This window comes from Bombina bombina, chromosome 7, assembly GCF_027579735.1.
Source record: "Bombina bombina isolate aBomBom1 chromosome 7, aBomBom1.pri, whole genome shotgun sequence".
Lineage (NCBI taxonomy): Eukaryota > Metazoa > Chordata > Amphibia > Anura > Bombinatoridae > Bombina > Bombina bombina.
The window spans coordinates 260,607,565-260,621,459 of NC_069505.1; the positions used below are offsets into that span (position 1 = coordinate 260,607,565).

Sequence of the window (13,895 nt, forward strand, 5' to 3'; positions counted from 1 at the left end):
TACTTGTAATAACCAAATGAGCTATACCTGGGTAGTACACGTACTTGGGGATCTAAGTGTCTCAGTTCTCTCTAGTTCATGCAAACATATAAGCAATCAGTAACTTAGACAGAATGTCCTAGGGATAGTAGGGGTGTAGTGTACTCAGCTTCATCTCTCGTTTATTCTATTGCTGTATCGTTGTCCCTAATTTATGCTTAGTCTATCCTGCGCATTAGACCAGAGATTGAAAGCTTAGATCCCCGTTACTATCTGTCCTGGCTACACCTCCATCCATGGTATGTTCTGGGGGTCCAGGTTTCAGATGGGGACAGGCGCAGGCCTCAAGCCTAACGTGTCGTGCGCATACATACACCAGACTAGCGCTTGCGGTTATACCCGGTCCCTCCTGCTTACCTGGTGGCATCAGCCACATTCCTAACAAAGAGGGAAGAGTTGGGTGGACTGGCCGCGAATAACTAGACATGACGCGGCAGGAGCCGGACAGCCGTGAATCTCAGACAGGACTATTATTGGTTTCAGTCTGAATCCCACGAAGGTGTAAGAGGGCGGTGCGTCTGGCCTCAGGGAGGCGACGGTGGGTGTGAGATGAGGGCCCGGTAGCCATATTTGGTTTTGGCAAAGCTTGAAAAGGTTGTAGAATGCACTTTCAAGTTATTTTTTTTTTTTAATGACAGCATATTCAGTGCAGCCACGGCAAGTGCCGCCCCCCAAAATCTGTCGCTCTAGGCACCGGCCTTGTTGGCCTATGCCTTAACACGCCCCTGGATAAGAAGGATCATTGTGTTGCATGTAGTAATGTATTTGATATGTATTTCACTAGGATAGCTAAAATAAAGAGTTGAGAGGGCAGGAGTCCCCATAACTCACTAGCTCTTCATTAAAAAGGAAGTACTCATCAAGAAACTCAACAAGTTCAGTGATGATGTTACAATCTATTTGTACAATTATTGGGTCAAGCTAAGTGCAACTCACACGGCACAGTAATTGTATTCCACTGACACAGATACAAACAGATAATGTCAGGTAGAGATGAAAGAGAGACCCCCAAATCAGCAATAATGGCCAGGACAAGTAATCAGAGCGAGAAGTAAGGGTCAGTATAAGTAATTAGGTCGAGCAGTAAGGGTCAGTATGAGTAATCAGGGGGAGCAGTAAGGGTCAGTATCAGTAATCAGGGTGAGCAGTAAGGGTTAGTATGAGTAATCAGGGTGAACAGTAAGGGTCAGTATGAGTAATCAGGGTGAGAAGTAAGGGTCAGTATAAGTAATTAGGTCGAGCAGTAAGGGTCAGTATGAGTAATCAGGGGGAGCAGTAAGGGTCAGTATGAGTAATCAGGGTAAGTAGTAAGGGTCAGTATAAGTAATTAGGTCGAGCAGTAAGGGTCAGTACAAGTAATCAGGGCAAGCAGTAAGGGTCAGTATCAGTAATCAGGGTGAGCAGTAAGGGTTAGTATGAGTAATCAGGGTGAACAGTAAGGGTCAGTATGAGTAATCAGGGTGAGAAGTAAGGGTCAGTATGAGTAATTAGGGTGAGCAGTAAGGGTCAGTATGAGATCAGTTCGAGCAGTAAGGGTCAGTATCAGTAATCAGGGTGAGCAGTAAGGGTTAGTATGAGTAATCAGGGTGAGAAGTAAGGGTCAGTATGAGTAATGAGGGTGAGCAGTAAGGGTAAGTATGAGTAATCAGGGCAAGCAGTAACGGTCAGTATAAGTAATCAGTGTGAGCAATAAAGGTCAGTATGAGTAATCCAGATGACCAGTAAGGGTCAGTATGAGTAATCAGGGTGGGCAGTAAGGGTCAGTATGAGTAATCAGGGTGGGCAGTAAGGGTCAGTATTAGTAACCAGTCAGGCATAGCACAGGATTGCAGTAATGGACAGTTCAGTTCTCCACATGCAGCTCAGGGGTTGAGAGATGCATGCTTTATCTGAATAATGAAAGTTTAATTTTGATTGAGTGTCCCTTTAACTAAATAAAGCTCAGAACTGACTGATAAAGATAAAAGATAGTACATCGTATTGATGGACTTTTATGGCACTGCAGAATCTGTTGGTGCTCTACAAATAACCGATAATAATAATGGCACCATATTGTTTAAAGTGATACTAAACCGAATTTTTTTCTTTCAAGATTCAGATAGAGCCGCAATTTTAAGCAACTTTCTAATTACTCCTATTATAAATTTTTCTTCGTTTTCTTGTTTTTTTTATTTGAAAATGCAAGGTTCTACATTTTGGAAGTAAAAATAAGCAGGCAATTTATTATTTAAATGAGACAAGACTTAGCCAAACAGGAGGAAAGGGATTTGGGAGTAGTAATAGATAACAAGCTAAAGATGGGTGCACAATCTAATAAGATACTATCATGTATTAAAAGAGGCATTGATTCAAGGGAGGAAAGCATAATTCTGTCACTATATAAAGCCCTGCTAAGACCTCACCTTGAGTATGGAGTGCAGTTCTGGGGACCAATTAAAAAAAAAAGATATTGCAGAACTAGAAAAAGTTCAGAGAAGGGCCACAAAGCTAATAAGGGGATTGGAGAATTTAAGCTAAGAGGAGAGGCTAGCCAAACTGGGTCTGTTTTCTTTAGAAAAAATGCGCTTTAGAGGTGACATGATTACTTTATATAAATATATTCAAGGCCCATATACAGAGATGGCAGAAGCTCTGTTTATTCCAAGAAAATTGTTTGTGACAAGAGGTCACAATTTAAGTTTGGAGGAAAGGAGATTTAATCTCCTGCAACAGAAATGTTTTTTCACTGTAAGAGCAAAAAAATTGTGGAACTCATTACCAAAGGAGGTAGTGAATGCCACTACCCTAGATACATTTAAAAATGGTTTGTATACATTTCTGTCTATAAACAAAATTCATAGATACGATTGCTAGTATTAAATGGGTCACCTTTTAGTGAGATTATTTAAGTTTAACTGGAGCTTGTAAGTATTTTAGATTTGTATAGGTTGAACTTGATGGACTTCGATCTTTTTTCAACCTCGTCTACTATGTTACTATGTTAAAAAGCAAGAATCTAAGCTAAGGAGCCAGCCCATTTTTTGGTTCAGCACCCTGGATAGTGCTTGCTGATTGTTGGCTACATTTAGCCACCAATGAGCAAGCGCAACCCAGGTGCTGAACCAAAAATGGGCTGGCTCCTAAGCTTTACATTCTTGCTTTTAAAATAAAGATAGCAAGATAACGGAGAAAAATTGATAATAGGAATAAATTAGAAAGTTGCTTAAAATTGCATGTTCTATCTGAATCATGAAAGACAAAATTTAAGTTTAGTATCCCTTTAAGGAGCTGGTCAGTCATTCTGTTTTTAGTATAAAATGCTCTTCGATTCGTGAAAACAAATCACTCTGTTAAGATTATTTTTTACCATCGGACTGTTCAAGATCCTTGAGATAAAGTTGCTTGTTAAACATTACAACAAAATCTCAGTTATACTATTATAACAAGCGGTAGTGGGCATCTTACTGGCATGGAGGAGGGAGCCAAGTGATGTCGCACAAAGAATAACCTGTTATTCACTTGGCAAACAGTACAAAATAATAAATAGACGCACTACTTTACTATTAGGACAAGCAGACACCTTTTCTGCGCTACAGACTGGGTTACACAATTCTCTGGCAGCGGTTCAGGGCAACCAGTGAGAACAAACTGCAGAGAGCGACTGATTACAAAACAAACACAATTAGATATTCCGGGATTTGGGTTAATTAATCTGTTCATTTGCTTATGGGAACCATCTCTGTTCCCTGTCTGATATATTGTGATTTAACCCTTTATTTGTCACCACAATGCTCTGCACAGAAAGTATTCAAAGTAAATCATCCGAGAAATATATATATAAAAATGAACTAAAATGCAAATAGATACATTACATTTTTACAGTATATAAGACATTTCTGTTGTGTTGCTATAGAATAACATATTAGTCAAGTCTTGACATTTTTAAAATCCTTTCTACTGCAATTCATTTTCAATAGCCAAACTCCACCCCCCCCCCCCCCCAATTTGCCTTACGTGGAACCAATCTGTGCCTTAGGCTGATGACAACAAGGCTAGTCACTGTCACAAAGTTAGTAAGTAAACAATTTTACAATTGTAATCTGGTAAAGTCAATTAGGGACAGATATGTAGCAGTATTAGCCCTGGGAAGTCAGCAGGTGCAATTTCATTTAAAAGGGGCACAATAAATAATGAAAGTATATTGTAAAGGGAAAAGTGGATGTATACATAGAAAGGAGAGGGGGGATGAAAGGGACGGTAAACACCTTAAGATTTTTATATAAAATGTTTTTATGTATAATGAAACAGCTTTGCAGTATATTTTGATTATTTATTGTGATCCCATTTGTGTAATTTAGCTCTGAAAATGTGTATTTTTCTAATTTGCAGCACCTGAAATGCACCCTGCTGTCTCTGCAAGGCTAACTCTGCTACATATATGTCACTAATTTTCTCCTCCAAATAAGGCAAAGGGTGGGTGGAGTTTGGCTATTGAAAAACAATTGCAGTAAATACAGTAAAAAGGATGTTTGTTTCTATAAAAAACTTGGCTAATATGTTATTGAAAAGCAACAGATATGTCTTGTAATTGCAAGATGTCCCCTGTCCCTTTAATTAATTAATTAATTAATTAATTAAAGGGACATAGTACTCATATGCTAAATCACTAATATAAAAGGGATATAATACTCATATGCAAAATTACTTGAAACTGATGCAGCATAACTGTAAAAAGCTGACACGAAAATATCACCTGAGCATCTCTATGTACAAAAGGAAGATATTTTACCTCAAACTTTCTTCAGCTCACCAGAGTAAGTGCTGTGTGAACAGTTAGAGCTGCTGTCCAGCTGCAAGTTGAAAAAGAAAACAAAACAAAAACAGCCAATCAACATCAGCAGTGCTGAGGTCATGCTTTGCTTTTCAGTAAAATCTTGTGAGATTTCATAGTAAGATTTCTTAAACTAAATAGGGAAATAACATGACTGTGCCTGCACATGCCAGATGCACACTCCCTTGCAAATCTAGGGACATCCTGATTGGCTGCTTAAAGCCTCTTTACAGTAGGTGTGGCTACTTAGGACATTTTGAGGTAAAACATCTTTCTTTTTTACATACATGTTAAGGTGACATTTTCTAGTCAGCTTTTTACAACTAAGTTGCCTCACTTTCAAATGCTTCATCATTTGGGTATCATGTCCCTTTAATTAATTAATTGATTGATTGATTGATTGAACATATTAGCACAAATTCCAGTATAGTATATACTGCTTACTTCCAGTAAAGTATATTCTGCTTACTTTTTTTAAGGCTTTGACACAGACGGTATCAACAAAATTGACTGAAGAAAAATCAAGTATTAGAGAATGGAAATTAGGCTTCTCTAGACCCAGAGCCTGCAGCGTGCGTTTCCCCTGTATTGTCTTGCTTGTGGCGTGTCCTGGTACTATCACGAGATCTCCTCCCACCAGACCTTGTTGTTTCTCCTGACAGAGCAAATAACAGTTGTGGTTACTTGCTGGAGAATAGCTTAAAGGGACATAAAACCCAAATTATTTATTTCAGGATTTAGAAAAAACATACAATTTTAAACAACGTTTATCTAATTTGCTTCTTGATATTCTTTGTTGAAAAGTATATCTAAATAGGCTCAGTAGCTGCTGATTGGTGGCTGCACATAAATGCCTTGTGTGATTGGCTCACCCATGTGCATTGCTATTTCTTCAACAAGAAATATTTCTAGTAGAGGCAAAAAAATGTTGTGAAGAAATAAGATCAGCATTATTATGTGCAGCAGAGATAGTTATAAACATGAGCTGTGCATTATTTTAACATTATGTGATGCCTATACTTAGATATAAAGAGCTAAATTCCAGGGTGCATTTGCCCCCTATTGACACTCCCTATGGACACCATGAGAGGTCTTTAAATAATTCCCTATATGATGCGAGGGGCCACAGACAGTATTTTATTTCCTCATACTCACCTCTTCGGTTTCTTTTTGAATATTTCCCATTTCTAGATCCTCAAATCCAATGTTTTCGTGTCCTGTGACCTGTCAATACAAAGTGATCCAGAGTATTACACCCGAGATCTTTACATGGCAGAGCACGTCATACTAAGCACTCATCTCAGATGTTTGGGTAATTTTCATTTCCTAAAAAACTGAGAGCTAGATTACAAACAGAGTGCTAATTTATTTTGCGGCCTTAAACTCGACTGTTTACGGGCACGTGATAACCAGCCATAACAATGTGTTGGTTATTGCTACCACAAGCTCGCGATCAGAAAATTAACTATAGATCTGATCTCTGGTTAGTTTTCAAAATAACCCTAACTGGACCCAAAATAAAGAATATTCTTTTTTTAGTATTAAAAAAAAAATGTAGCATTTTTTTTGTAATAAAAAAAACTGCAAAAAGAAATTATGAGGGGTTAAAGTTGGCGGGTGTGGGGTGTTAGAAAAAAAACGGCACTGAAAAGTGCCTTTATATACTAGGTCTATGGGAACTGTGCGTTCCCTGTAAATATATATTTGTATGAATATACATATATATCTATGTGTTTCTATGTGTATATACACATATTAACACATAAATATATATGTACTGTATATATTCATAGGCAAAGACGAAAGGAAAGTATCGAAACGGTGCTCCAATAAAACAAGTAAGTTTATTGATGCCAAGTAAAACCATAACGGCATGCAAGCCAGGGTAAACCAAAGGGTAAAAGAAGTGGCAGAAACAACCAGGGCTGACGCGTTTCATCTCATATATATTTACAATCTGCTGCCCATCGCTGTGCGACTTACCCCTTTCGCTGCACCAGTTCATGACATAAGCCTATGGAAGCACACTGTCCTGAGCTCAAAGCTTCCGTACAACATTTATGTGCGCTGGTATTACTAAGTCGAGCGCAAATATCGTTTTCGTAGAAACAATATTTTGGCATATTATAATTAAAATCTTGCACTGAGTATGTTTTTTTCTGTGCAGCTGTAATTTCCATTACAAATCTATAGACAACACATGTGACCAGTGCTGGGGGTGCAGATAACTCACAATTTAGCGTAACTGTGACCAGTGCTGGGGGTGCAGATAACTCACAATTTAGCGTAACTGTGACCAGTGCTGGGGGCGCAGATAACTCACAATTTAGCGTAACTGTGACCAGTGCTGGGGGCGCAGATAACTCACCATTTAGCGTAACTGTGACCAGTGCTGGGGGCGCAGATAACTCACCATTTAGCGTAATTGTGAGTTCTGACTTGTGTATCACAAGGTTTGATATAATCTTGTAAGTAGGGGCACTTATATTTAAACACTAATAATCTGATTTATAAAGACTTATATACACTTCAGTAACCATGAAATGCTATGTTGTGTCATAAAATATCATGACATCATTGTCTATATCATTATAATAAATGTTGCATTCTCACTTTACTGGCGCGGTATAGGAGCACTCACCTCTCTGGCGTGTTGAGTCTCCTTTTTAGCTTTTTTATTTGCTTTTTCTTGTTTTCTGATGATTTTTTTAATGGCTTTCCTCTTCTTCTCAATGAGACGGTCAACATCGATGCCACACTACATACAGTACATGCAACGTTCAAAGGGTTAATGCACTATCCTCTAGTTCATATCGATTTGTAAATATTAACATTTTTGGGGCTACAAGAATGTTTCAATTTATGTCACTTTTTAAAAATGGCACTTTTGTTAGAGAGTTTAAAGGGATATGAAACACAATTTTATTTCATGATATAGATAGAGCACATGCTTTTAAACAACTTTCCAATTTACTTCTATTATCTAATTTGTTGAATAGGATACCTAGGTAGGCTCAGAAGCTGCTGATTGGTGGCTTCACATATATGCCTTATCCTATTGGCTCACCCAATCTTTTAAATAGCGCCCAGTAGTGCATTACTGCTTTTTCAACAAAGGATAACAAGAAAATTAAGAAAATAAGATAATAGAATTAAACTGGAAAGTTGTTTAAAATGTTATTCTCTGTCTGAATCATTAAATAAAAATGTTGGGTTTCATATCCCTTTAAGCTTGAAAGAGTTGCATGATGATTGAATATCATGTGTGTAAGTTTTTGAGAATCGTACCCTCAGAGAGAAACTGTTTAACTGTTTGATTAATCCTGCTCACTTTACCTTCTTATAAAGAGCTTCTATGTACATGTCAGCATTGGCGAAGAATACCGTGGTTGAAGATTGGAAGATCTTTATACCTGGAATTTCTTTGGCCTGAGAAAAAAAGATTAGTTCACTCATCTGTATTTTTTTTATTTTTTTTTAAACCGACTTTAAAACTTTTCTTAATATATTGTTCCCATGTCATTTCGGCATAGATATCTACTTTATTGTTTTTAATGTAGAAATACTCTTCTACTTCCATAAATTTGTCTACCCTGCTAATCTATAGAAGGGTAGACAAATACTCAATGCTGTTGGCCATAAACCATAATACATTCATCTGTATTTTTTTAATTGGAATTGGTCATTAGACTATTATACCCTTAGATGTTAGGATGGGCTGCAACAAGAGCAATGCTGTAAGTATCCCATTGGTATATGTACGACAGGTTGAGAAATCAGTTATTTCATTATGTATCTTTACAGAGATATAACTTGTGCTACTTTATGTTAAATTAAAGACATTTCCAGAACATTACTAACAAAATGTCCAGTCCTTTTACCTGTGGGTATTTTGTGACATCTCTGTAAATATCTATTTCATCAACCTGACCCAGGATTGAATAGGTCGACCTGAAATGACAATGAAAGAGAATAAATATTATTCTTAAAGTGAATGTTAATTTTCATAGTTTTGATGGCATACATTCATTCTTTCAGTGCCTATCTGTTAAACTGCCACTTTTTTTTAAATAAAAAACCTAATTATTGATATATTTATATCACCAATTTTCGTCCGTTTTCAATCCCAGCTCCTCCCATCCGCTACTTCCTTATTTTCCTCCCTGTTACGTATAGAGCGGTCTCACCCGCTGTTTACATGTTCTCAAAGCACGCTTCCATCTAGTACAACAACAGCGCATGCGTTACACGGCGATTCCGTTGAATAGCTACATAGTATTCAATGAATGCATTCATTGAATACTATAGTGGCATTGAGTGCAGCAGCTTACTAATAATAATGAGTATTATTAACAGTTGCCTCTACAGAGCATATGTTTAAAATGGATTGATTTACTTTCCATATAATACGTATGCCAAATAAGATTGCTTCACAATAACAATATGTTCATAGTAGGATACCATGGAAAGATTCTTTGTTGAGTGCTCAAATTATTCTACAAAGACTAATCCTTGAAGGAATGTAGTAACCATAACAACACTGATAAGGTTGTATAGATAAGACTACCTATTGTGTATATATTATAGCCACTTCTGTTCTAAATTCGAAATTCTATTTGTTAAAGTATAAAAGATTATAAATGTAGTTTATTATAAAACTACAACTATAATTTGTTTTTTATAACATATAAGCAAAAGAATGCTACACTTTTAGTAATGAAATTATCATATAGATTAATTTAATAATATTGTAAATAAATATATCGTTCTTTTAATATAAAATATAATATGTATCTACATTGATTGCGCTAATCGATGTTTGCAATACTTGCACCGAAATTAAGCATGAGTAAGGGTTAACAGCCCGAAACGTCGCTGTGTGCCAATGCTTTGTATAAGCTGAAAATGGATGAATAAATGCTACAAAGTTTGTAAAACTTTTTTCCTCATTTATTGGTGCTGTGGAAGCCAGTTGTCTACATACTACAAAGAGGTGTTTGCAGTAGCCCTCTACCACGTGCATCACGTGTGTGCTGTCTGTCATTTGTGAACTGGCACCGAAATTAAAGTATTTAATTCTTATTTTAAAATATTTTTAATATAAAATTATTGCCAAGTAACAATAAAATTAGTTACTATAATAATTTAAATATAAATATTGCCAATATTCATATTTATGTTCTATATGCATCTCAATTATATTACCGCTTTGAAAATACATTTACAAAGTCATTATATATGTTTTTACATCAGAGCTGATTCGATCGCTACTTACCTGGCTGTAGGACGATTGTTGAATAATTTTCAAACACCGAAAATAATGCTACAGCGCATGCGCGAAGCGTGAACGTGCGGCAAAGTTGAATAGAAGATTAGAGGTCTAACACAGGTGCATTAGGAAAGAGTGACGTATTAAAAAGGGGTTTGATCCCCCGGGGGGATTCAGTGATTGGTAGACAAGATTTAAGATGGTGGGCGGTGGAATAATACTTTGAGCCAACAGCTAGTAAGGTAAAATACAAAGCAAAAAAATAATAACGATTACTGCAGTGTTAACGGGAGAGACTGACTTTACATTCACTTTAACGATCATGTTGATATTTGGACATTAATGAAAAACAGAGCAAATTGGTAAATAAAGTTTAGAACAGACGCTAATACTCACATTTGGATTCTGAAGATGACGGTTAATAATGAAAATGCAACAGACACTGCCAGTCCAATATCCATGTTTAACAGGATCGTTGCAATAAACGTAACCAACCAAATCAGCTGCAACAGAAATATATCAGAAACAGAAACATCTTCTTGACATTAATGACAGTGAAAAATACAACTTGAAATGTAAATGGTTGTGGCTGTTTAACACATAAGGTCACAATCTGTTGGCAATATGCTCCTGAAATGAATTTTTGCTTCCCGCTCGATTTAGTTGTCAAATTTCTCGAGTGATCAAAGTACAAAATGGATTTGTTTGCTAAAAGCCAGGAACACCTATTCAAAGGAAAGCTCCAAAAAACAACTTTTTGTGTGAAAAGTACCTGATTTTGGTCCAGATTACAAGTGGAGCATTATTTTACACTCACATCCAAGCGTTAAATCCACAAGAAGTATGTTTTTTGCAGTTAGAAGTTTGCTCTCGTATTACAAGTTGAAAGAAAAAAGTTTCTGAGTTTTTGAGAAGTCGTGAAAGCAAAATCTCATCCCCCCATAGGGGCCGAATTATCAAGCTCTGAATGGAGCTTGATGCCCCTGTTTCCGCGCGAGCCTTCAGGCTTGCCGGAAACATTAGTTATGAAACAGCAGTCTAAAGACCGCTACTCCATAACTTGTCTGCTGCCTCTGAGACCTCGGTCTTCAATCCGCCCGATCCTATATGATCTGGCTGATTGACACCCCCTGCTAGCGGCCAATTGGCTGCAAATCTGCAGGGGGAGGCATTGCACAAGCAGTTCACTAGAACTGCTTGTGCAATGATAAATGCCAACAGCGTATGCGGCTGACATGATACACTACATCGTATCATGTCCGCTCACACTTTAGTAAATCGGCCCCATAGTCTTCAATAGAGCTGAAACCCACCCAAAAGTTGCACAAACTGAGATTATTTAAAAGCATAGCATAAGATAATATTGCATATTTCATAATCCAATGCTCTGCACATAGCAGAATATGTTCTATTTGTTCTTAAAGTTTATATATGATTTTTTTTACACAAAATATATTTATACATATAATGTACATACATTAATTAAAAAGTAATTTATTGCTAAAAAATGCTAACCATATATACATACATACAAACACATATACACACACACACATATATATATATATATATATATATATATATATATGTGTGTGTGTGTGTGTATATATGCAGGAAAAATGGCTCTGATAGACTTGCTCGACAGAGGATTGCCACAAACCTTCAATTTGTAAAAAGAGCAATATCTGCGAAGCGCAATAAAATAAGGTATGTCTGGATGTCTTTATATGTATGAATATGTATTTATGTGTTTATATGTGTATATAAGTCTGTAAATACATATTTATACATATAAATACATCTGTACACACATATATACATATTTAGACATGTACAGAAGGCCGAAACGATTGTCTGGGGTTGCCTTTTCCTTGTTCAGAGGAGAATTGCCTGGTATTTCGGGGCTGGACTGACCGTGTCGGCGGGATCAGACTGATATACTACAGGAAAGTTTTCCTCTGTGAAAAGCACAATTGGGCAGAAAGAAGCCACTTCCAGTTGGTAAATGGGCCATAGAACAAGCTATTGATGCTGCTGTTCGTTCCTGGCAGACTGCTTCTCCTTCTGTTTTGCATATGTAAATATGACCCTGGGGATAGTCTCCCTATGAGTGGAAACCAGACGTGGACTCCTTGCCCAATGTGCTTAGAGGAATATGGCTGCACCTCACTGACAAGGCCCACAGCAGGCCGAAACGATCGTCTGGGGTTGTCATGTTCCTTGTTCAGAGGAGAATTGCCTGGTATTTCGGGGCTGGACTGACCATGTCGGCGGGATCAGACTGATATACTACATGAAAGTTTTCCTCTGTGAAAAGCACAATTGGGCAGAAAGAAGCCACTTCCAGGTGGTAACCGGGCCATAGAACAAGCTATGGATGCTGCTGTTCGTTCCTGGTAGACTGCTTCTCATTCTGTTTTGCAAAAGCACTTTCTCACCTCTTAAGGTTACAGTAAAGGGCTTTTGAATTCAGCCCTTTGTTCATTGTGGAAGAGAAATACTAATTTACATCTGCGAGAATAACCTATTGCAATCCAAATCCATCATCACCACTGATTAACCATCTGAATGCCATTTGTATATTGGGAATACCAGCGCTGTCTGTAAGTGAGCGGTGAACATAAACTGCTTGTTAGCACCGCACAGCCTCTAACGCAAAACTCGTAATCTAGGCTAATATTTCTATTCACACATTAATATTTTAATAAGATTGTATTTTTTAAAGAAACATTTAATACAATTTTGCAATAAAAATATGTTTGTGGATCATATAATTAAAAAAATAAAGTAGATCAGGGTAAATATTTTTGTATAAAGGCTGAGGCTAATGCAAATTAAAAAATAAATATTATACTATCTTTTTTTTCTGTGAATGCGCACTGGGCTAGATTTCAAGTGTTGCGCTAATGTTAGCGTGAGACACGATAAGCAATATTGCGACCACGATGACAATCATATTACAAGTAAATAAAAATGTATTTTAGGAGTTAAAAGGTATATGGTATATGACAAGGTATTTGACTTTATACACTTTTGAGCTCTTTCCAGTTAAAGGGACATTATACACTCATTTTTTAATTGCATAAATGTTTTGTAGACAATCTATTTATATAGCCCATAAAGTTTTTTTTGGTAAAAAAATGTATAGTTTTGCTTATTTTTAAATAACATTGCTCTGATTTTCAGACTCCAAACTAAGCCCCAAAGTTTTATTTGAATACCGTCAGCTACCTTCTCCAGCTTGCTCCTGTTTGTGTAAAGGGTCTTTTCATATGCAAAAGAAGGGGGAGGGGGGGGGAGGGTCTTATTTCCCACTTGCAGTGGGCTTTCCAGCTGCCTTTTCAACAGAGCTAAACTGAGAGCTTCTAAGTAAGTTTTTAAACCATTTTATACTGGATTTTTATATCAGTATCTGTGCATCTCATTCTTTATAGTAGTGTCTATTACATGCAGTTATATGAAAATGAGTGTATACTGTCCCTTTAAATACTTTGAAATATGAAATGTCTTTTTTATTCAATAATAATAATAATATAATTTTTTAATGCGTTTTATTGTGTTTTGAAAAAAAATACTTTATATTTCAATGTTCTTTACTTAGAAGAAAATGTTGAATTTAATAGAATTTTTAAATATCTATCTATCTATCTATCTATCTATCTATCTATCTATCTATATATATATATATATATATATATATATATATGTATATGTACAGTATGTATATATTTTTTTAAGTGCACCCCATTGAAATCTATGAGAGACGTTAATGTGTCA

At 36.5% G+C, this 13,895-nt stretch overlaps 1 protein-coding gene across 1 annotated transcript in view; it reads right to left on the reverse strand.

Annotated features, from left to right (window-relative positions):
• The window catches only part of SLC26A6 (solute carrier family 26 member 6), a 156,995-nt gene that overhangs the window by 67,179 nt on the left and 75,921 nt on the right, over positions 1 to 13,895 (reverse strand). The window contains exons 12-17 of the mRNA XM_053688958.1: positions 10,515 to 10,621; positions 8,731 to 8,800; positions 8,186 to 8,278; positions 7,491 to 7,607; positions 6,005 to 6,073; positions 5,319 to 5,504 (exon numbers count right to left, since the gene is read on the reverse strand). Coding sequence (XP_053544933.1) covers positions 5,319 to 5,504; positions 6,005 to 6,073; positions 7,491 to 7,607; positions 8,186 to 8,278; positions 8,731 to 8,800; positions 10,515 to 10,621 — 642 coding nt within the window. The remainder of the gene's footprint in view (positions 1 to 5,318; positions 5,505 to 6,004; positions 6,074 to 7,490; positions 7,608 to 8,185; positions 8,279 to 8,730; positions 8,801 to 10,514; positions 10,622 to 13,895) is intronic.